At 45.9% G+C, this 21,895-nt stretch overlaps 1 protein-coding gene across 2 annotated transcripts; it reads right to left on the minus strand.

Annotated features, from left to right (window-relative positions):
• Window positions 1-7,968: 7,968 nt before the first annotated feature.
• Window positions 7,969-10,548, minus strand: LOC143041699 (uncharacterized). Of its 2 annotated transcripts, XM_076213711.1 has the most exons (3): window positions 10,500-10,548; window positions 8,642-10,363; window positions 7,969-8,400 (listed from the first exon to the last, which is right to left on the minus strand). In XM_076213711.1, exons 2-3 carry the CDS (start codon window positions 9,043-9,045, stop codon window positions 8,091-8,093), a joined length of 714 nt encoding a protein of 237 aa, XP_076069826.1. In that variant the 5' UTR covers window positions 9,046-10,363; window positions 10,500-10,548; the 3' UTR covers window positions 7,969-8,090. The 2 variants fall into 2 exon arrangements, with proteins under 2 accessions (XP_076069826.1, XP_076069825.1); XM_076213710.1 differs by lacking the exon at window positions 7,969-8,400 and having other exon boundaries at window positions 9,045-10,363.
• Between the last annotated feature and the right edge of the window lie 11,347 nt (window positions 10,549-21,895).

A 21,895-nucleotide genomic window follows, 5' to 3' on the forward strand; every position in this document is an offset into this window, starting at 1 on the left:
TACCAAAGCTTTCTATTCAGCTCGCAGGAGATTTTTCTTTTGTATTGTTTTTTTTTCCTCAGGACGTACATTATCTTTTACTGATTAATTATCAAACTGGACTAGAGGTCCTGGAAGGGCTTTATTCCATGAATTTTTTTTTCTCTTAGCCGTGACGTGTCGAACTTTCTTCACTTCGATAGTGTTCCTCTTCTTATCTGAGCTTTCTGTTCAGCTCTCAGGAGATTTTTTTTTTCTTCTCGGTACGTACAGTACATACTCTTTTGGCGATTATCAAACGGGCTGGAAGTACTGGAGGGGCTTCATTCCATGTTGACAACCACAACTTCCTCGAGGTCGCCGCCTCCGTCCTCTTCTCTTAACTTTCTGTCCTCTGTCTTCCTCCGCAAGATGAGGAGACTGTGGAAATCGGGGATGGGCTCCGAGAGGACCTTCCTGTGGAAGCGACTCGCACAAGGTTCTCGCGAGTTCATGAAGAAGTGGAGCGTGTGGCAACAGGTCAGCATGCCCAGTAGGACTCGTGGGACGGACGACACGACGATTAGAGCTGCCTGGCACCACACTCCTCCCTCGCCCCCCGTCATGGCGAGGTTGACCACAGTGGCGATGCAACTGGCGCCGTGGAAGATCGTGGCGGACCAGAGCATGCCAAAGAACTGGGGGTAATTGCGGCCCCCAACGCAAATACCCAGCAGATAACAATGGTGGTCTATATCCTGTATACAGACTCGGCACTCCTGGCAGTGCCGGTCACGGGGACCCTGCTGGTAGCGACACGCAGGGCAGAACCCATCGACGGGTTCGAGCTCCTCTTCGGCTCTTTTGGGTTCGTATGTCCAGGGACCTCGTCCGGGGTTTCTTGCGATGACGAAACCGAGGAATCCGATGGAGAGAGCCAAGAGCTGGGCCAATAGAATTACGATACCAGGCGAAGTTTCCATCCAAAAATTTCCTTGTCCCGCGATGAATAAAATGAAACTGGCTCCATGGGCGGCGAAGAGGGCGATCCTGTTGCAGTGGTGTAGCTTGCAGATCATCTCGAAGTTCTCTGGATCCAATTTCTGGAGACAGCCGTGGCCAAAAGCATCGACGGAAAACAGAAAATTGTTGGGGCCGATATGGCGACCCGAACAAGGCGCGACCACCAGGCCCCGTCCTACACCTCGACTCCTCCACATGCGCCCACATATACCCATTTACTTTTATCTCTCAACCATATTTAAAAGAACTGCATATAAACATATATTGCCCATTGTGCGCATGCGTACACACGTATGTGTGTGTGTGTGTGTATATATATATATATATATATATATATATATATATATATACTATATATATCAGTCAATCAATCAGCCATTTTAAGGCCACTGCTGAACAGAGGCCTCTTTCATAGCATTCCATGTCTTACACGGCAGCGTCAACCTCTGCCACGTTACTCCTGTAAACTTCTGTGTATGTATATATATAGAATAGTTTGTTAAACGAAGAAATTAAAAAACAAGCGAACCAAACAATTGGCAGCCATTACATAATATTGCTTAGGTGTATATGTTAGATTAAAGGCATTACGACATATGAACATAGGAATGGAAAATAATTTGAGACCATAAGGCCTATACTAGGCAGTTCCATGTCCCTCACGATCTGTCATCTCTGTCCATAAAGTTATCTCACCTTCTCTTAAAACAATTGTTTCAGCGCTCACTACAGTTACTGAAGCCCCGGTAATACATACATGACTCAAGTTAGTTCGTTTTTCTTCTTCCCATTATTATTATTATTGTTATTGTTATTATTTATCTTTTTCTTCTTTTTCTTCTTTTTCTTCTTCTTCTTATTCTTCTTATTCTTCTTCTGTTATATTACCTTTGCGTCATATGTTGAGAACTGAATGACGAACTAAGAGAGGTTAAATCCATACAAATATTAGACACATTGTTGAATTGTAGATATAGTGAAGGCTAGAATGCTATAGGTCAACTCGTCCCGTAGGTTTTCAAATTCACAACATTTGACGAGAATCGTGATAGTTTGACTGGGGCTTAAGTTGTTTACATTCGTTAGCCACTCGGTTGGTAAGCCAGTTCTTGCCTATTTCCTTCTTAAACCTGAATTTGTTTTTGATGTCAAAACTTATATTTCCGTAGATGCGTAGCCTCAAGAGAAAATCTGTTTCATTTCATTAAATAAAAAATTAACCCTTTTTAAGATGAAACATCTTGTTAACACTGCTGCCGAGCTGACATGTGATGACAGCGTACCTCTCATAAGAACATAAGTATGAAGGAGACTGCAAGAGACCATAAGGCATACACTAGGCAGTTCCATGTCCATTACCACCTGTCATCCCCATCCATAAAGTTGTGTAACCGTCTCTTAAAACAACGATAGTTTCAGCGCTGACTACATAGTCTATTCCATTCGTTGACCACCCTATTAGTTAACCAATTCTGGCCCATTTCCTTTTTAAATCTAAATTTGTCCAATTTAAATCCATTACTGCGAGTCCTACCCTGTTGTCTTAATATGATGACCTTGTTTGGTTCATCATGCGTTTAAGGTCATCTCATGTACCCATGCGAATTCATCCATTAAGGCGAAAAGATCCTTTCAGACCACGATGGATAACGGCGGCTTCCTGAGCGAATATAAATCTTCTTTTGTCCTTGAGAGGCGCATCGGTCACGAGCGCATCGTAGCCAGGAGAACGAAGAAGAGAAATGTTCGTCGTTCGGGAACTTGTATACCACAATACCACAGTTGGTGGTATAAGTTCCTCGACACACGTGGTGGTCGTCATCTTGGTGTCTGGTCACGAAATCGGAGTGATTCGCCATTGGAAAAAACAAAAAGAAAGAAAAACAATTTATCATTTATGGTGATGTTTTTCAAGTGCAGTTTACCTGAATCGTCACCCTTATGTCATTCGGTTTAACGTTGTGAATTCCCCCTATCAGGAGGCTAGGACGGTACCCCTTACAGAGGACTTTGTTGCGTGGAATTTAATGAACAATGTTCTTGGTCCAACTCGCTGGCGGTAGAGTTTGAACTGCCATCACCTCGACCTACGCCGCAAGTAGCGACGCTCTAACTCGCTCGGCCAGAGCGGGTTATCATCCAATTTAGTCTTTCATTCTCTAATGCTCTGGACGGTGAGATTTTGTGTGCAACTGTGTGTGAAGGGGCTATCACACTGGGATATTTTTCCTCCGACATTCTACCTCCAACCTTCTTTTTAATAAATAAAATATGACTTCGCTTACAAAAACCTAGACTTCTCTAATAACATTTCAACAGTATGTCTAACCTTCATCTAGGTTTACAATCTTAGTTCATCATTCAGCTTTGCTTTATATGACGGAAAGATAATTTGATGTTTGGAGATTTGAAAAATAAAATATTGTAACCGAAGTCGTTTTTACTCGAACGAACTCTCAACGGTCGACGCTGGTGAAACCCATGGAAGCCCAGTGTGATAACGGTGGTGGCCAATCTGGAATATAGTCTGCCAAGAATTTTTTTTTTTTTTTTTTTTTTTGTATTTTTTTTTTTTTTTTTCAATTGTTATGGCGCTCCCGAGGCTTGTCAATTATTTTATATCTGGTGCAATAATTGGTGTTTTTCCCTTCAATACAATATCATTGCCACGTATGATTTATTTTAAACCAATGAACAACTTTTATCTAATAATTAACTCAAGACCTTCTCGCCATTTTCCAAAAATAATATCTGTGGAGAAATCGTAGGAAAACTTAATTAAGGTCCACCTTATTAACTTTCTCAGATTTCTCTTCCTTTATAGACTATGACTTTGTAGTGACGCACAGTCTGTCTGCCACTGCTACGCACCAAAGGATTACAAAGGCGGAGCATGCCGACAGGAGACCTTTTGGTCCATAACTAGGTCGGATGCGAAAAAAATATATAGTAATGATAAATAAATAAATAAAAATTACAATAATATAGATAATGATAAATAAAATGAATGCATAGGTATAGTTAAATAATAAACAAACAGGTAAATAGTAAACAATAATAGATTTACATAAATAATAAGAAATGAAAATCAACCAAATGATAAACATACAATAAGCATATAAACAAATATCATAATTTTCAATCTTTTCGAATTTTCAACCTATGGCAGATTGTACAAAGAAAACGGTAATGTAGTTGGCTGCGTGTGTATCTTATTGAGATCTATGGAGCATTTTTTCTTATCCTGGAGGGCAATTAAGGTAAAGACCTTCCTTCAGAATGCGTCTTGTTTGACCTGTGTGTTTCGACATACAGGTCACTTACTGTCATTCTCCAGCTTACAATCATTCGACTTACAATTTGTGGAAGATACGATGGATTTCCCCAAGAAAAAAATAATCACCTAGATTCTAATTAAACACTGTTGTGTGTTAATTATTTAGCTAAATATGTCTGTGCTTAAGAAAGATTAAGATCATTAATGATCATTGCTTTACTGTGTGTCGTATTCCCGACGCGGCCGGCCTTTTTCTTTTCTTTCTTTTTACTTACGATGCGTTTCTCGGAACCGTACCCAATTGAAAGTCGAGGAGTACTTGTATAAGTTGCCGTTAATAGTTGGATCTGAACACGGGTCTTCGTTGTACGAAGAGCGATTAAAGCCGACCCGTTAATTGGTATATAATATTTCTTTGTCGCGGCTCGTGCCGCTTAAATTCTTCTTATCGGCTTAAGAAACCTGCACAGCGAAGCTATAGCGATAATCCCATACCACACTCCTGGTCATATGGCCATTTCCCGAAGGTTGAGTGTGGTTTGAATTTTCCGCCAAAATCATCAGAAATTTAAAATTCCCGGCTCTGTGCAGGCATGCGCATTGTCGACCCCACCTCCCCCTCCCTATCCCCTCCCTTCTTACCCGGCTAGCTCGAGCCGGACGTCGCGTCACTTCAATGAGAAATGAAGGCTTCGCCTGTGGGAGGAGGGAGGGACCCTAAATCTGTGCAGGTTTCTTAAGCCGATAAGAAGAATTTAAGCGGCACGAGCCGCGACAAAGAAATATTATCGGCTGAAAGAAACCTGCACAGCGAAGCTATGCATGAGACGAGGACAGGTGGGAGGAGAGGTGAAGCCTGAATCAAACCGTTATTACGTGTGTCTTTCCTATGGGAGACTTATTCATTTTATCACTCAGTAGAGGGGAGACAGAAACGTCAAGTACCCACGCCGAAGAATGTGACATGCACAACATTGCACTGTTCACACAATGCGTAAACTATACGAAATTTGTATCCTGTTCAACGGTTCCTGGCCCCTCCCCACTCCTCGGTCGCCCTTTGCCCCCTCCACTTTTTTGAGATGAGAGGGGTGGAGCCGTTTCCATGGCGACACATGGGACAGGGGCGACTGAGTGGTAGAGACACCGTGTCCCCAAGGGAGTCGTCGATGTCCAGTCCCTAGGTCCCGCACCCGCTCCACAGAGTGGGTGCGGAGAAACTCCAGCGACCGGCGTAGGGCCCCCGACCGAAGCCAGGGACGCAACAACCTGTGGAGTGCTGAGGGTATCGGCCCGGGCAGGTCACGCGGGAGAAGCAGTATGCTCCTGTCGACCTCCCGTACCAGCCGTCGGCGCCCCAAGCGGCTCAGTGGAAGGGCCGGGGTCGCGAAGTTGAGGCCCCCGCCACCGAAGGAGGGAGGACGTGTGAGAGAAGCACGCTCTTTTGGCGCAGGGGAGCACCCGAAGGACGCTGACTGTGTCCCACTCAATCCCGAGCCAATAAAGTCTGTGTGGGAGCAAGGGCAGACCCGTCCCAGTCCAACCCGAACTCCACGTCCGCCAACACACTCAGAGCCATTGAGATGTCGGCCGATGCACCCTCCCCGGTGGGCAAATGCATCAACTAGCCGTCTAGGAACATGAGTGTGGAGACGCTTGCTTCCGTCCAACGTACGCCTACCACTCTCACTAGTTTCGTGAAGATCCTCGGGGTAAGCGAGAAACCGAAAGGGAGTATGCGAGGCCAAGTTCGTTTCCGAGCGACCTCGTCCGTGGGCGTTAGTCAAGAGGCTTCGTCCTGGGTGAAGACGTTCCCTGAGCGTCTCCCACGAAGACGGGCCTGGACCCTCGGTATGTATCCAACTCACCCCAAGTCTTCCCGCGGGAAGTTCTCGAAGCCCGTGGCGAGCGTCTTCATCCAATAGTGTGCTATGGCAATTTGTGACGTCTCATCACCCACAAGCGGACTTCTATATGTTTAATACCTAGTGACATCATGTGATTATACTGTGACGTCACCGGATTGATCATGGCGCCATAGGATCGTCTCGTGACGTCACAGGGACACAAATTGACGTCATAGGACTACATGGTGACGTCAATTTATCACAATGACGTCATCATACCGTGACATCACTGAGTCACAGTGAGCGTTGAAATAAATTTTGACATGGTAAAATTCTGGACCATCATGACTGTAGATTAAATTAAGTTGAATAGGAAAAGTCATGTTCATTTCGACCCAAGTCACAGTGAGCGTCGAAATTAATTTTAACATGGTAAAATTCTCGCCCATCATGACTGTAGATTAAATTAAGTTGAATAGGAAAAGTCATGTTCATGTTGACCTGAGTCACAGTGGGCGTTGAATTAGTTTAACATGGTAAAATTCTTGACCATCATGACTACAGATTAGCTTAAGTTGAATAGGAAAAGTCATGGTCATTTCGACCTAAGTCACAGTGAGCGTCGAAATTAATTTTAACATGGTAAAATTCTCGACCATCATGACTGTAGATTAAATTAAGTTGAATAGGAAAAGTCATGTTCATGTCGACCTGAGTCACAGTGGGCGTTGAATTAGTTTAACATGGTAAAATTCTTGACCATCATGACTACAGATTAGCTTAAGTTGAATAGGAAAAGTCATGGTCATTTCGACCTAAGTCACAGTGAGCGTCGAAATTAATTTTAACATGGTAAAATTCTCGACCATCATGACTGTAGATTAAATTAAGTTGAATAGGAAAAGTCATGTTCATGTCGACCTGAGTCACAGTGGGCGTTGAATTAGTTTAACATGGTAAAATTCTTGACCATCATGACTACAGATTAGCTTAAGTTGAATAGGAAAAGTCATGGTCATTTCGACCTAAGTCACAGTGAGCGTCGAAATTAATTTTAACATGGTAAAATTCTCGACCATCATGACTGTAGATTAAATTAAGTTGAATAGGAAAAGTCATGTTCATGTCGACCTGAGTCACAGTGGGCGTTGAATTAGTTTAACATGGTAAAATTCTTGACCATCATGACTACAGATTAGCTTAAGTTGAATAGGAAAAGTCATGGTCATTTCGACCTAAGTCACAGTGAGCGTCGAAATCAATTTTAACATGGTAAAATTCTCGACCATCATGACTGTAGATTAGCTCAAGTTGAATAGGAAAAGTCATGTCCATTTCCACCTGAGTCACGGTGAGCGTCGAAATTAATTTCAACATGGTAAAATTCTCGACCATCATGACTGTAGATTAGCTCAAGTTGAATAGGAAAAGTCATGGTCATTTCGACCTGAGTCACAGTGAGCGTTGAAATTAATTTCAACATGGTAAAGTTCTTGACCATCATGACTATAGATTAGAAGTCATGTCCATTTCGACCTGTTTTTTTTTTTTTTTTTACTTATATCGATATCAATATCAATATATATATATATTCATTTATTTATTTATTTTTTATAAAAATAATATTGTACAATTCACATAGTGCATAAATTCTATGTAGAATATTGTATCTTGCTCAGCGGTTCCTGGGCCTTCCCCTACCCCTCGGTCGCCCTTTGCCCCCCCTTCTTTTGCGAAGAGAGGGGTGGAGCCGTTCCCATGGCGACACATGGGACAGGGGTGATCGAGTGGTAGAGATACCCTGAAGGAAGTTGCTGATGCCCAGCCCCCGAGGTCCTGCACCCGTTCCACAGAGTGGGTGCGGAGAAACGCCAGCGATGCCGCGAGGCCTCTGATGTTGTGGGCGTGGGGGGCATGGCCCGGGTCGGCCTTCCGGTGCCCTGTTGGTGGTGTCAGCTAGCCAAGACAGGAAGTCCAGAACTGTGCTAGCGGAGATGGTCACTATCGCGTGTCTCCGAAGGAAGTCCTGGAATCTCCGGTTGGGAGGGTTGTTGGATCTGGATGACGGTCGGGACCGTAGCGAAGACGCGGTCTGTCGCTTCCTGGTCGAACAGACCACGGGAAAGGGGAGCTGCTCTCACCACGCCCCGGCGAGCTATCTCCGGGGCCGACCGCGCTGCAGACTGACGAGCTGCCAGACGAGCCGCGGTGAAGGCCCTCGCTGCTGGGGGTAGGGCTGATGACGCCATGTTGGCTGTACCCTCTGCCACGGTAGAGAGTGCCGCCAGGGTGTCTCTGCATACAGAAAACACGCGAATCAAATTAGTAGGGCGAGAAGGATCCCGATCCCCGGAGGGTGTAATAAAGTCACATCGCTCAATTGTAGAACGTATAACATATGCGAAGCCGAGGTCGTTTCCGAACGACCTCGTCCTCGGGCGCTAGTCAAGAGGCTCCGTCCTGGGTGAAGACGCTACCTGAGCGTCTCTCGCCAGGACAGGTCTGGACCCTCTATAGATTGAAATATCCCACTCACCTCAATTCTTCCCGCGGGAAGTCCTCAAAGCTCGTGGCGAGCGTCGTCAGCCAGTTCCTCATCATCGCCATTGCCGTGACGGTCGAGATGGTAGAGGCAAGGTCTTGTCTGGTCGAGGCCTCCGTCGTCAGCAACTTAGCCTCTGGTTCACTAAGTTGATGGGGGAGGGCGGGGTCCCTGCCCGAGTGCCACAAGCAATCGCGCAGGCCCTCCGGCGCGAAGGGTGGTGGCAGGACGACGGGGAATGATGAAGGGATATGCCGTCGAGGAGGAACCGTCTTGGGTTGGTCTTGGGCCCGCTCGAGAGCAGGGATGTCTAAGGCTTTCTCCCCTTTCTCCTGCGGGAACCAGGCGTTTGGGGAGAGTGCTACCGCCGGTGAGTCCCCCGACCTGTCGACAAACATATGCCCATCAGGGTTTAAACGAGGGTTCTCCAGGAGAGCACCTAATGCGTCCAGAGTGTTAGAGGTGGAAATCCTGGAGGGCGTGGAGGCCGGGGCGGAGAGGGGTCGAATCTTATATAGAACCTTAGCCCCCTCCGCGTCGTTGGCCCACTTTAGGATAACGTCATCTCTCCTCCTCCAGCCCTCCAATAGCGAGTAGTCGGGAGACCAGGCCACTAGCTTGTGATCTTCTCCAAACGAGTACTCCCAGGACCGGGGAAGGTCACACCATGAGAAGGGGTGAACTCCGAGTCCGTCATGGTAGGAGGATAAGGTAAAGAAGAACTGTAGTGGTCCTCCACCCCGTCCAACCCGACGGACGTCTGATTGGGGGGTTCCTCCTGAGAGGGGCCTTCTAGTCCTATACCTGTCGCCGGCACGGAGGGGCGGAGGGAAGGACCAGGAGGGAGAGTGGGAGGGGGGGCTAGAGCCGTAGGTTCAATAGGAGGTTGCTCTGGAGAGGGGTGCGTTATGATTTGCGCGGCCTGAAAGGCCGGATAATGTGATAGGGCCGATTCAAGGACGGGGCCTATCAGGGACGGAAGGAGGGCAGCCACTTGGGCAGCCAGAGTTCCCTCTCCCCTCGTTTCGTCCCCCGGCTCCCTGCCCTTGTGGGATTTACGGCGAGGAAAAGGAGAGCGAGGAAGGGAGGGTGAGTTGGGGGGAGAGGCTGTGGAGGGTGGGGACAAGCTGAGCGTCCTGGACCTCGGTGAGGCAGACCTCTTTTTCGAGCAAGATTTCCTGCCGGGTTCACGTGAGTGAACTAGGGAGGAAGACGAGTTCGTGGGGGTGCTTGACAAAGCAAGCCGTAAGGGTTTTAAGGACCCTTGATGGTCGGATGTATGGGGCTGCCGAGAGGCCTGAGGACGCTCGGGGACACCATACTCCGCAACATCAGACTCGTCCCCTTGTACTCCGAGAGGCCCAGGTTGTCCACCAACGGAAGTCTCGGAGACATAGGGAGACGGATGGCGAGGGCGAACGAGGCCCAATTCCACGCCTAACGCCGGATCCGCCCACACCAGGGGGGGGGGTCGTGAGCGGATTTCAATTTCCGAGCTCTGCGCCATGCCTCCCGAAGAAGTTCGAGGGCGGCTAGCTTGGAACGGGTTATGGGAGGAGCAGCACGAATCTCCTCAACCCGCGCTTTGCACACAACGCAGGCTAGGGGGTTAAAGCCAGCTTGTGAGAAACAAGGGGCATGGCGGGAGCAGAGGTCGTGGTGGCCGTCTGACGAGATCCTGGCTGTGCAGCCGGATTCCACACACAAGCGTTTGGTCTGAAAATAGAATAATGATAATCATAGAAGGGGTGTCCCAAAGGTGTCTGGACACAACACCGAAGGGGAAAAACTGCAGGAGAACAGGTAGGGCTCCCTACGAGAACACACGAGCACGAGCAGGAACCAGACTTACCGGCATGAAAAGAAGGTGGGTTGTGGAGTGACCGACTCGTCTGGTTCCGCGATGCTAAGTGACGCGACGTCCGGCTCGAGCTAGCCGGGTAAGAAGGGAGGGGATAGGGAGGGGGAGGTGGGGTCGACAATGCGCATGCCTGCACAGAGCCGGGAATTTTAAATTTCTGATGATTTTGGCGGAAAATTCAAACCACACTCAACCTTCGGGAAATGGCCATATGACCAGGAGTGTGGTATGGGATTATCGCTATAGCTTCGCTGTGCAGGTTTCTTTCAGCCGATAATATATATATATATGATGTATATATACAAAGAGAGAGTCTTGTAGTAATAAAAACACATACTCATTTATCACTATCACATGAAATCGCGACTTGCGTGCGTTGTAACGTGGCGCGTTGCTATTTATAGAATAGATATGTAGCTATGGGGAACGCAGTGGGCCAGCGGACGCCAGCTGCTGGAGTCGAAAAGCCAGAGGAGGACGGTTCGAAAACCCACAAAGGGTCATCGAGTGGCATCAGTAAAGGGACACAGGCTTAAACCCCCAGATGCTATCAAGCCTGGTAATCTCGTAGATTGGGTAATGGCTGAAATATTGAATATATATACATATATATCCACGCTGTTTGATGAGCCGAGTCGATATCATGTCGACTGTTTGGTGAAGCAAGTCGAATTCGTGTCGACTGTATTGATCTCTGCGTTTGCACGAGTTGACAGTTGATGCGATTGTGTGTGTGTGTGTGTGTGTGTGTGTGTGTGTGTGTGTGTGTGTGCAGTGCTTGATTCGTGGTTAAAGCCACGGTGGGGGGCGGTAGGTTAGTAGCTGCAATTTAACTTACCAAAGGGCAAGTAAGTGTTAACACTAGGATAACTTGGAGGCAAGTTTACTAGTTTTCTGTTGACGTTGGGTAAGTTGAAGGGTAGTCGTTAGCAGCAGCGGCTACTAAACTAGCCACGTGTGAACGAGATTTCACACAATAGCTTACGGATTTTTGAAAAAGAGGGTTTGCATGTAGGAATTCGGAAAGTCTGCTTCTTTGATTCCGCTCACATGAACGTGGAGGTTGTGGCGTGGAGGGCGTAGATCAAGCGTCGACGTTACTAATCATCATGTCGAACTCGTGAGCAGGTGGTCGTGAGTTCGATTCTCGGGACCCGATGTGGACTTTGTCGCGCTGTTTCCCGACAGCCCTAGCCTGGCGGAGAGGCGACCCAACATCGGAAAAAAAAAAAAAAAAAAAAAATGGTGGCAGTTGACAGGGCTTTGCTTTGTCAGGGGTTTCTCACTTCCCACTGCCTGGGAATGGGATGGTGAGTTTACTTACTACCGAACTCCGCATCTTCTCCTCGGAAGCTTGGAGTCCGTGGGTTTTCCGTGTAGTCTCCACTTTTGTCCGCGTTGAGACAAATTGGTAATCCCGAGGGTAGACACGCCGTTGTCGTTTCTAATTAGTTTACATCACAAAAATATATGATGGTACTTTAAAACCAAGCTGGTCTCTGGCCGAGTGGGTCAGAGCGTCGCTATTTGTGGCGAAGGTCGGACCCTGCCCCAAACGAGTAGGACCAAGGGCATGGTTCATTAATTTGCACGTTACAGAGTACTCTGTAAGGGGCACCGTCCGTGCCTCCGGATAGTGGTAGTTCGCGACGTTAAACGCAATAGAAGAGACGGAGACGGCGTTGATGAGGATCCTTGTTTTTTTTATTTATTTATTTATTTATTTATTTATTTATTTATTTTTTAACCTAGTCGTCAGCGTTTTTCTGAAAATGTTGTTCATCTGTCCTTTGTATTTCATCGTCGTCGTTGCATTTGGCAAAGAAAAAATACGTAAATGTATTTACGTAATTAGACAAATTTAGATTTAAGAAGGAAATAGGCAAGAACTGGTTTACCAATAGAGTGGTTAACGAATGAAACAGAGTTAGTAACCATGTAATGAGCTCTGAAAGTATGGGTAGTTTTACGAGAAGGTTAAATAACTTTGTAGATGGGGATGATAGGTGGTAATGGACATGGAACTGCCTAGTGTAGGCCTCATGATCTCTTGCAGTCTCCTCCATTCTTATGTTATTATGGTGGACCAAAGATAGTCATACATATGTAAACAAAACTGTTGTTTGTGGTTTACCAAGACTGGGTATCATAAAACCCGTTTCTCCACACAATTATGTCGAGGAATTTATTCCCTCAGTTACACAAGCGATAACACTGAAGCCCAGTTCACACTAGTGGTGGTACCGCATAGTCAAGGAAAAACTGCGCGGTTGTGTGTGAACATCTCCATTGACATACATTGTAATTGTACCGCCGAGGTTGAAGCCGCTTGTGTAAACAGAGCCTTACTGCAGTGACCAACAGGAAGATGATAATTGCTGTTCGTGGTACTAAATGGTAACAGTGCAATGTGAGGTATTACACATTCCATAGTATGAGTGAGTATTAGGTGGGGGAAATGGGTTGGGAATAAGTTTATTACCCTAACGTTGCGACCACCTTGGTTTCCTTCCTCTGAAGAAGACCAGTGTGGTCGCAACGTTAGGGCAATGAACTTATTCCCAACCCATCTTCACCCTTCCCCACGTAATACTCTCTCATTTATCTTAAATGTTTTATAAAATCCATAGTATGTTTACAGCAGCTTTTGTGATTAGACACTTTTTTCCCCCATCTTCCCAATATCTAACCTTTAGCATTTGTCTGTGACGAAAGAATAACAGCTGCCATCATTCCAGTAAAGTATTCCCATCAGTCGGCGTCCACACGCAGACTTGCGTCCGGCCAATATCCATCAGAATGGTCGCCATCAGTCCTTATCCATGTATAATGTCGACGCTGAGTCCCTGGGTATTCGTGTGAGGTTTGCATAATGCATGTACCCAGGCACAGCCTCGACAACACTTTGTGGCCCAGATGCAATATCCCCCCAGTCCCCCACCTCTCCCCCCTCTCTGTTCCCCTCCCCCCACTCTCTTTACCTCTTCCCCGTCCTTCTCTTCTTCCCTTCCCTCCCCTCCTTGCCTCCTCTCCATCTCCTTACCTTTTCTCCGTTCCTCTCCCCTTCCTTTCCCTCCCTTTTTGCCTCCTCTCCATCCCCTTAGCCTTGCCCCCTCTTCTTACCTTTCCCCCATTCCCCTCCTCTTCCTTTCCCTCCCTTTTTGCCTCTTCCCCGTCCCCTTCTCCTTATCCCGTCTCCTTCTTACCCCTTCCTCGTCCCCTTTTCTTTATCTCTTCTTTGTCCCCTTCTCCTTACCTCTTACCCGTCCTCTTCTCCTTACCTCTTCCCCGTCCCCACTCCTTACCCCTTCCCAGTACCTCTCTCCTTACCTCTTCCTCGTCCCCCTCTTCTTTCCTCTTCCCCATCCCGTTCTCCTTCTCTCTTCCCCCCTCCTTTCCCCCCCTTCCACCCTTCCCCTTTGCACTCTTCCCTTAATCTTCCCTTACCTTCCCCTCACTATCCACCAGCGTCAATTCCAGTTCCCAGGCTGTGTTTCACCATTACTGCCACCACTGTTTAACCGCACATATCTCTAGAATCACTACTGGTGTTTCTCTTTGAACCACCAACCAATCCAGTCAACACCACCAACACATCCAACACCACAGTCACGAAGAACTATCTAGCCATCATCAAGACCCACCACCGGTGACACCACGAATCACCATCACCAGCTACCACCACTAGCAACCAGTACCAATTATCATCATTAACTACCACCACTAGCAACCACCATCAACCACCAAGAACAACATCCGACACCACCAACACAACACCAGCAACCAACCAGCCACTACCACCAACCATCATCAACCACCACCAGCCAGCCACTACCACCACCACCATCACTACCACCACCAACGTTACCGCTACAGCTACCATCATGGTCACGACGACTGGCGAAACGACCACACTAACTTCTACCGCAGTTCCTGAAACCCCTCTTCTTATCTCTCTTCATTCCCTCTCATTTTCTCGATTTCTCCTCCTCCTCCTCCTCCTCCTCCTCCTCCTCTGCTTCCTTCCCTTCCTTTTCTTCCTCCTGTTCCTCTTTCTCCCTTCTCCTTTTCCACGTTCCCTTATTCATTTTCATTTTCCTCCTCCTACCCTTCACCTCCTCATTCATCTCCTCATTCATCTCCTCCTCCTCTTTCTCATTTTTCCCCTTCCCCTTTTCCTCCTCCTCCTCTCCCTCCTCTCCCTCCTCTTCCTTTTCCTCCTTTCCGTTTCTTTCATGTTCCTCCTCCCCTCCGCCTCCTCGTCATCCTCCTCTTCCTCTCCCTCCTCCTCCTTTTCCTCCTTCTCTTTTCCCTCCTCTTCCGCCTCCACTTGCTCCTTCTCCTTCCCCTCCCCCTTCTCTCCCTCCTCCTTTCCTTTTCCCTCCTCTTCCTCCTCCCCTCCGTCTCCTCCTCCTCCTCCTCCTCCTCCTCCTCCAGTACCACAACTACTTCCCACCATTTGCGCAGCTCCAATCACCTTCACTCTCCACGGTTTCCAGCAACCTTGACCAGCTTCAGCAAATTCAACAATTTCTCTCGACCATCACAACAGTTGCCCGAGTGTTGCTATTACTCTGAACTCGTATTATTTTCTGTTCCGTCATTATTGGCATCACCTCCCTACAGTGCAGTGGTCAGAGTTCCCGGTTGCCACTACGGCGGTCCGGGTTCGAATCCCGCCCAGGGTTGAAACAATTTCAGTAGCGTTGCGCTGCTTGTTGTTACTCCAGCTCTCGTGGGCGGGGAGTTGGGTGTGTGTGTGTGCGTGTAAGGTCACAGCATTACCCATAGATCGGTCATATATGACCTCTGAGCTCTTTTCCGGGAGGGAAATAGCTGTCGATCACGAGTCCAACACGTGATCCAAGACCATGGTGAATCACACACACATACACTATGTTAACTTGTATTACCATACATCAGTATTCTTGGTCCCTTTTCTATGAATAGTCCTGTTGGTCACTTGATGAGATGCTGGTCTGCTTGGCGCTCACATGGTAGGGGAGGTTGTAGGGAGCAGGAAACAAGCGCTACACAGCGCCATGGTCAGCCCAAGGCGCGGTTTAATTAAATGGTTAGATGTCTGGATGTAGAGCTGTAGTTGTTGCTCCACAGGGCGCAGTATCTGTGTTTGCTGGAGAATGTCCTTTCAGAAGTTGAGAGTTACAGGATGGCTTGCGTCCCAGAGGCCGTTTTCTTTTGTTTTTTCCCGTTTTCTGAGTTTTTTGCTCTGTTTGGAGAAAACTACTGCTACTGGGATGTTTTCTTTATAGAAAATAACATAACATTAGAATATAAGAATGAAGGAGACTGCAAGAGACCATAAGTACTACACTAGGTAGTTCCATGCCCGTTACCACATATCATCCCTATCCATAAAATTAGCTAACCTCTTAAAACAACCAATTAACTCAACGCTGACTACATGGTTACTTAGTGTATTCCATTCGTTAACTACTCTCTTGGTAAATCAGTTCTTACCTATTTCCTTTTTAGGCCTATATCTGTCCAAGAAGGTTCTGGGGCTAAATCTATGTAGAATTTACAGTAGACACGCATGCGCTGTATCTACTGCGGTAGACGAAGCCGAGTAGAAAGCCGCCACGCTGGGTAGAAAGCCATATCGGTTTTGCCGAGAACGCCTAAGTTGATCCTCTCCCGCCTTGATCTTTTATGCTAAACTCTTGGCGATTCCATTGGCTCTGAAAACATTCCTGGGTTTTGGAAGCCGAAAGTTACGTGATCTTCAGTGACTCGGGGAACCAAAGTGCTTCAGTTACGCTCTCCCCGGTTTTAGTCACGATGTGTTACCGTTTCGTGGGGTGGGAAGTCGTCTTTGAACATCTATTTTGAGGTCCATGTCTTTTATTGCTCTTCGAGTGCGTGTCATGCATTTTCTACGGTATAAGAAAACGAGGTTCCGTGCAACTTGAGTCTACCGTTGACTTTCAGTCTGTAACGCCGCGGGAAGTAAGATGGTTCCCCTTAGTTGAATAGAATTGTCAGGAGGCGACCGAAATAGGTATATAAGGTACCATTCATGATTGGGCTAGAGAGGAACCGTACCAATATATATATATATATATATATATATATATATATATATATATATATATATATATATATATATATATATATATATATATATATATATATATATATTGTTTCCCTGGGTCAAATCGTCTGTCGGTAACCAGAATAAAAACAATCGCGGTGGACGAATGAAGTCTTAACCTTTCGTCGTAATGTTTTCTAGGCTTAAAGAAATCGCCCAGCATTGGTGAGAATTATGTATGTACCTCGAGCATGTCACAATGACGAAGGTGCTGGAAAAGAAAACAAAAACAAAAATTCGGAGGGCGTGATATGATATTCGACGTACTAACATTCTTCATCACAGCCCCCATCTCACAGCCTCCCCATCTCTTGTGTATAGTTAAGACATCTACACCAGTTATATTAAATTCCACGGCTTTAAATTAGGACATGATGCAAGTATATGCGTCGGGGGACTTGGAATTACGTCTCTGAAGTCCCATTACCTGCACAGATTGCTCACACTAAAAGGATGGATGAGAGGATTGGATTGGATCAAGTTACTCTCGCCGTTGGCTCATCTCCAACAGTCTCGTGAGGATTTATAGAAGCTGATGCACGGTCCTGATCTATAATACTCGAGCGCTGAAAAAGTAACACTCCTTTACGCTGCAGCTGTACTGAATACGCCAGTTCTTCATCACACACAGACACACTCACACACACACACACACATACACACATACACACACACACACACACACACACACACACACACACACACACACACACACACACACACACACATACACACACACACATACACACACACACATACACATACACACACACATACACACACACATACACACACACACATACACACACACACATATACACACACACATACACACACACAACACACACACAACACACACACGCACACACACACACTTGGGGGCTGTTGAGCTCAAGCGTTGTCGTCACAAATTTGAAGTTCTCTTGACTCGATGCTACGTATTGAGTGCCCCAAGGCTCTCAGATGGTGCCGCGTGTTTGGAAAGTGCAGTCCTCTCTCTCTCTCTCTCTCTCTCTCTCTCTCTCTCTCTCTCTCTCTCTCTCTGTCTCTCTCTCTCTCTCTCTCTCTCTCTCTCTCTCTCTCTCTCTCTCTCTCTCTCTCTCTCTCTCTCTCTCTCTCTCTCTCTCTCTCCCTCTCTCTCTCTCTCTCTCTCTCTCTCGTAATTCTAACACGATCTGTCCCGCGTGTTTGGAAAGTGCAGTCTCTCTCTTTTTTCTCTCCTCTCTTTCTTTCTCTCTCTCGCTTTCCCTCTGTCTCTCTCTCTTCTCTTTCTCTTTCTGTGTGTGTGTGTGCAGTCAACTCTCGTACATGAGAGTAGATGATGTCTTTATAGACTCGGGAATTCCTGTTTAATCAGAGCTTGGGCTCTCGATTATAGCGTATGTGATGTCTTTCCATTTCAAAATCAATCATTTAGGAAATAAATCATATTTTTTTTTCTATCGGCGGGAAATGTAAGGATGTGTCAGAGGGCTTTTTTTTATCAGTTGAAAAGAGTACATCGTTCCATAAGCCCTCTTGAATGCTTCTATTTCATTAACTCCGAAGTCTCTCGACCTTTCGGAAACTTCCTCTGTTTAAAAGAAGTATTTGATGGTGAGGCTAAGAGCCGCGTAGCTGCGGCCGAAGCCGTCACCTTTGTCCTATGCGCAGGTAACAGTCACTTTACGGGAATTGGAGAGGAGTGCGGGATTCAAACCCACAACTAAGTGAATGCGAGACCAGCACTATTCCTATTACGCCACGAGCATCTGACCACAGGTATATGTTCTGTTACTACGAGACCAGGGCGCCTGAAGATTTTTTTTTTTTTTACCAGGTGCCTTCGGTCACGTCTGCTAGCATCTTTCGGCCTCCCAACCTTATCACCACTTTCTTTCCATCTAGTTTCTCCATTTCTTTCCTGTCTCTGTATGTACCTCTTTTCCATTTGTAGCTCTGTCTCTCTATCTCTCTCTCTTTTTTTTTTTTTTTTTTTTTAATTAATCAGTTCATCCGCGCATGCCCCCAGGTTTTCGCGCTAATCCTTTATCTCCGGTTTGCTCTGCTCGAATATCCTGTTTTCTTGTTTATCTCCCCCCCCAAACCTAACCTAACCTAAAACAAACCTAACTTAACCTAACCTAACCTAACCTAAAACAAACCTAATCAAACCTAACCTACCCTAACCTAACATAACCTAAAACAAACCTAACCAAACCTAAAACAGACCTAATCAAACCTAACCTAACTTAACCTAACATAAAACAAATTTAACCTAACGTAACCTAACATAAAACAACCCTAACAACCTAACCTAACCTAAATCAAACCTGAACAAACCTAACCTAACCTAAAACAAACCTGAACAAACCTAACCTAACCTAAAACAAACCTGAACAAAACTAACCTAACCTAAAACAAACCTAACCAAACCTAACCTAACCTAACCTAACTTGACCTAACTTGACCTGCATATCTCCTCTGCTTCCACATTTTGCTCCCAGGAGCTGTCACACAACAGCTTCTCGAGCACGTGCCCTTCACCAGCTGTTTTCCCACCGTTATCGGTCGTCGTCCTTCTTCTGTCATCTCCCAAACTCCTATTCCACTTCTTTCTTCTTTGTATTATTCACACTCCGGCCCCTAATCCGCCATCTTGCCGACAATGTCTGTATTGCATATGGTGGAAGTTTCGTAACCTAAGTGTTGTAAATATTCGCCAAATATTTCTCAGATGTTGTTAGATATACGTTATCATTATACCCATTTTTTTTTCTTGGCAGTATGTATTTTCTTGTTGAAAGAGGATGAGGAAAGACAATGTAGCTACTTAAAAATAAATGAACGTGTTCATAACCTGTAGGTACTTCATGTTTTAATCAGAACACGTCAAGATTCTATATTAATCTGTAAACATAATTATCATCGTCCGGGTTAGCAAAGGTCCAGAGCAGATGGTACATAAACGAAGCACATTTTTTTTTCTGACGACTCTCTCTCTCTCTCTCTCTCTCTCTCTCTCTCTCTCTCTTTTTTTCCCAAGAATGAAGTTCCAAGAAGAGGCGCATTTATTACCTTTGACTGGAATTCAAGTACGGCAGAAAATTCCCAGGAAACATAAACCTCGTTGACACGGGCCTAGTTTAATAGTAGCAGCTAGTGCTAGTGACGTAAACTAGCCCTCTACTTGCCCATTGTCGACGGAAAGTTAGTAAACTTGCCTCCAAACTATCCCAGTCTGAACACTTACTTGCCGGGTAAGTGAACTTGCAGGTAGCAATAAGTCCCAACGAGGCTATAGTTTTACAATTGCCACAACGCCACTTGTCATCTTCAGTCAGCGGCTGTCAATTTATTTGTAGTGATGGAACGATACTAAAATCTTGAACAATTCCGATACGACTCCCGATACTGCCTATTCTGATTCCGACAAATGATTAATAAATGTGAATTGTTCATAGAGTATTTGTTTCCCAAACAAACTTCAGGGCCTGAAAATAGCCATGAAATATAATCATTGCAGGGATCGGAACCGGACACGTATCGGAATCGTTGAAAATGTTGTGGTATCGTCCCATCGCTACTTATACGAGTCCAGCAAACATTCTTCATGAAGTCTGTAGTCTTCCTTAGTGCGTGTATGTTTCTCTCTCTCTCTCTCTCTCTCTCTCTCTCTCTCTCTCTCTCTCTCTCTCTCTCTCTCTCTCTCTCTCTCTCTCTCTCTCGCTATCATTGTAGACCTCAATGAAGAGACACATCAAAGGTTCGAGATAGTGTTGGTGGACGTTGGCACAGGATAGACGGCCGTGGAAGAACCATTTGGTAGTTGTAGCAAAGAACCACATAGGTCTACTGCTAGAGAAGTGAGAGTGAGTGACGATGGTGGTATTGGTGAAAGTAGTAGTGATAGTTGTGCTGGACTGGAGTTAGGTTAGTTGTGGATTGGTTCTGTTCATCTCCGTGGCATTCCCTCGGTAGGAAAGGGAGTAAGATCCTATCTGAATGAACCCCCTGTGTATCGACAGACTCTTCTCTTCTTACCCAATCTCCCCCAGGTGACGTCATCGGAAGCGTGCTGGCCTCGCATTCGCTCAGTTATGGGTTCGAGTCCCGCGTTCCTCTCCGAATCCCAGCAGTGACTCTGTTAGTTACTTGCCCCAACAGTCTTTAAAGCGCATAATAGGGCAAAGATGACGGCTTTGGCAGCAGCTAATCAGCGCCTCATAACGTAGGTTCCTTATCATCATCATCTATACTTCCGTTGCACAACATCTCTCTTCATTATAAACGTGTAAAGAACATAAACTCATAAGTGTAATGCAGTCTTATAGGGTATTTGTGACTCGTGTCTTTAATAACAGCTATCTTACATTTCTACTACCGCTTAACTACTTAACTACTTGAACCCCTTAACTACTTAACTACTTAAAGCCCTTATTTACTTATATAGCTCCATGTCTGCGCCATATTGATAGAAGTACTGTTGAACACAAATTAAATACTTATCATTAAAAGGTTAACAAAACATGTCAATCTACTCTCGTGCCCTACTTCGTTTTATACTTGAGCTCTGTCATTTCATTCTTGATTAAAAAAGAAAAAAACATTTACAATTCATTAATGTTTATAAATATTTGATCAGCGCAGTGCAGGCCACGCCCGACCAAACAACACGGTTTCCCCCCAAAGCTCAATACTCACTTCAGCTTCACCAAACAAATTTTCAAACTCGATCCACAATCTGCCCAGTCCATTCAGATCCCCCGCCCACAGCTGGGATCTCACTCGAACCATTCCAAAATTCATCAGCTAAATTCACAATTCTCCGACTCGGTCCGTTCTCTCGCGCAGACTAATCCAGACATCACAACTCAATCGCCTTTCTCCACCATTATCCCCGCCAATCCATCTCTCTCTCCTCCCTCCACTTCACGGAGGAGCATCTTCAACCGCCTTTATTTACCCTCTTCTTCGTTTCCCTCTCTTTCCTCTTCCTTCACGACCCAATTTCAGTTTTCGTAGCTCCCAGTCTCGGGTGTACTGTTGTTTCCGAAACACTCTTTCAAACCTCAATTTCCTTTTTTTTTTTTTTTTTGTGTGTGTGTGTGTGTGTGTGTGTGTGTGTGTGTGTGTGTGTAAATTCCGTTCCTCCGTTTTTTTTCGCGTCTTGTCTTCTGTTGATGTTCTTCTCCGCCACTGCATCTTTTGCCTTCATTCATGTCAACCACGTCGTCTTGGATTTATGACGTCTTTTCAATGGCTCGCTGGCCAAGCGGGTTAGAGCGTCGCT

Source organism: Oratosquilla oratoria, chromosome 31 (assembly GCF_046742065.1).
Source record: "Oratosquilla oratoria isolate Oo_2021 chromosome 31, ASM4674206v1, whole genome shotgun sequence".
Lineage (NCBI taxonomy): Eukaryota > Metazoa > Arthropoda > Malacostraca > Stomatopoda > Squillidae > Oratosquilla > Oratosquilla oratoria.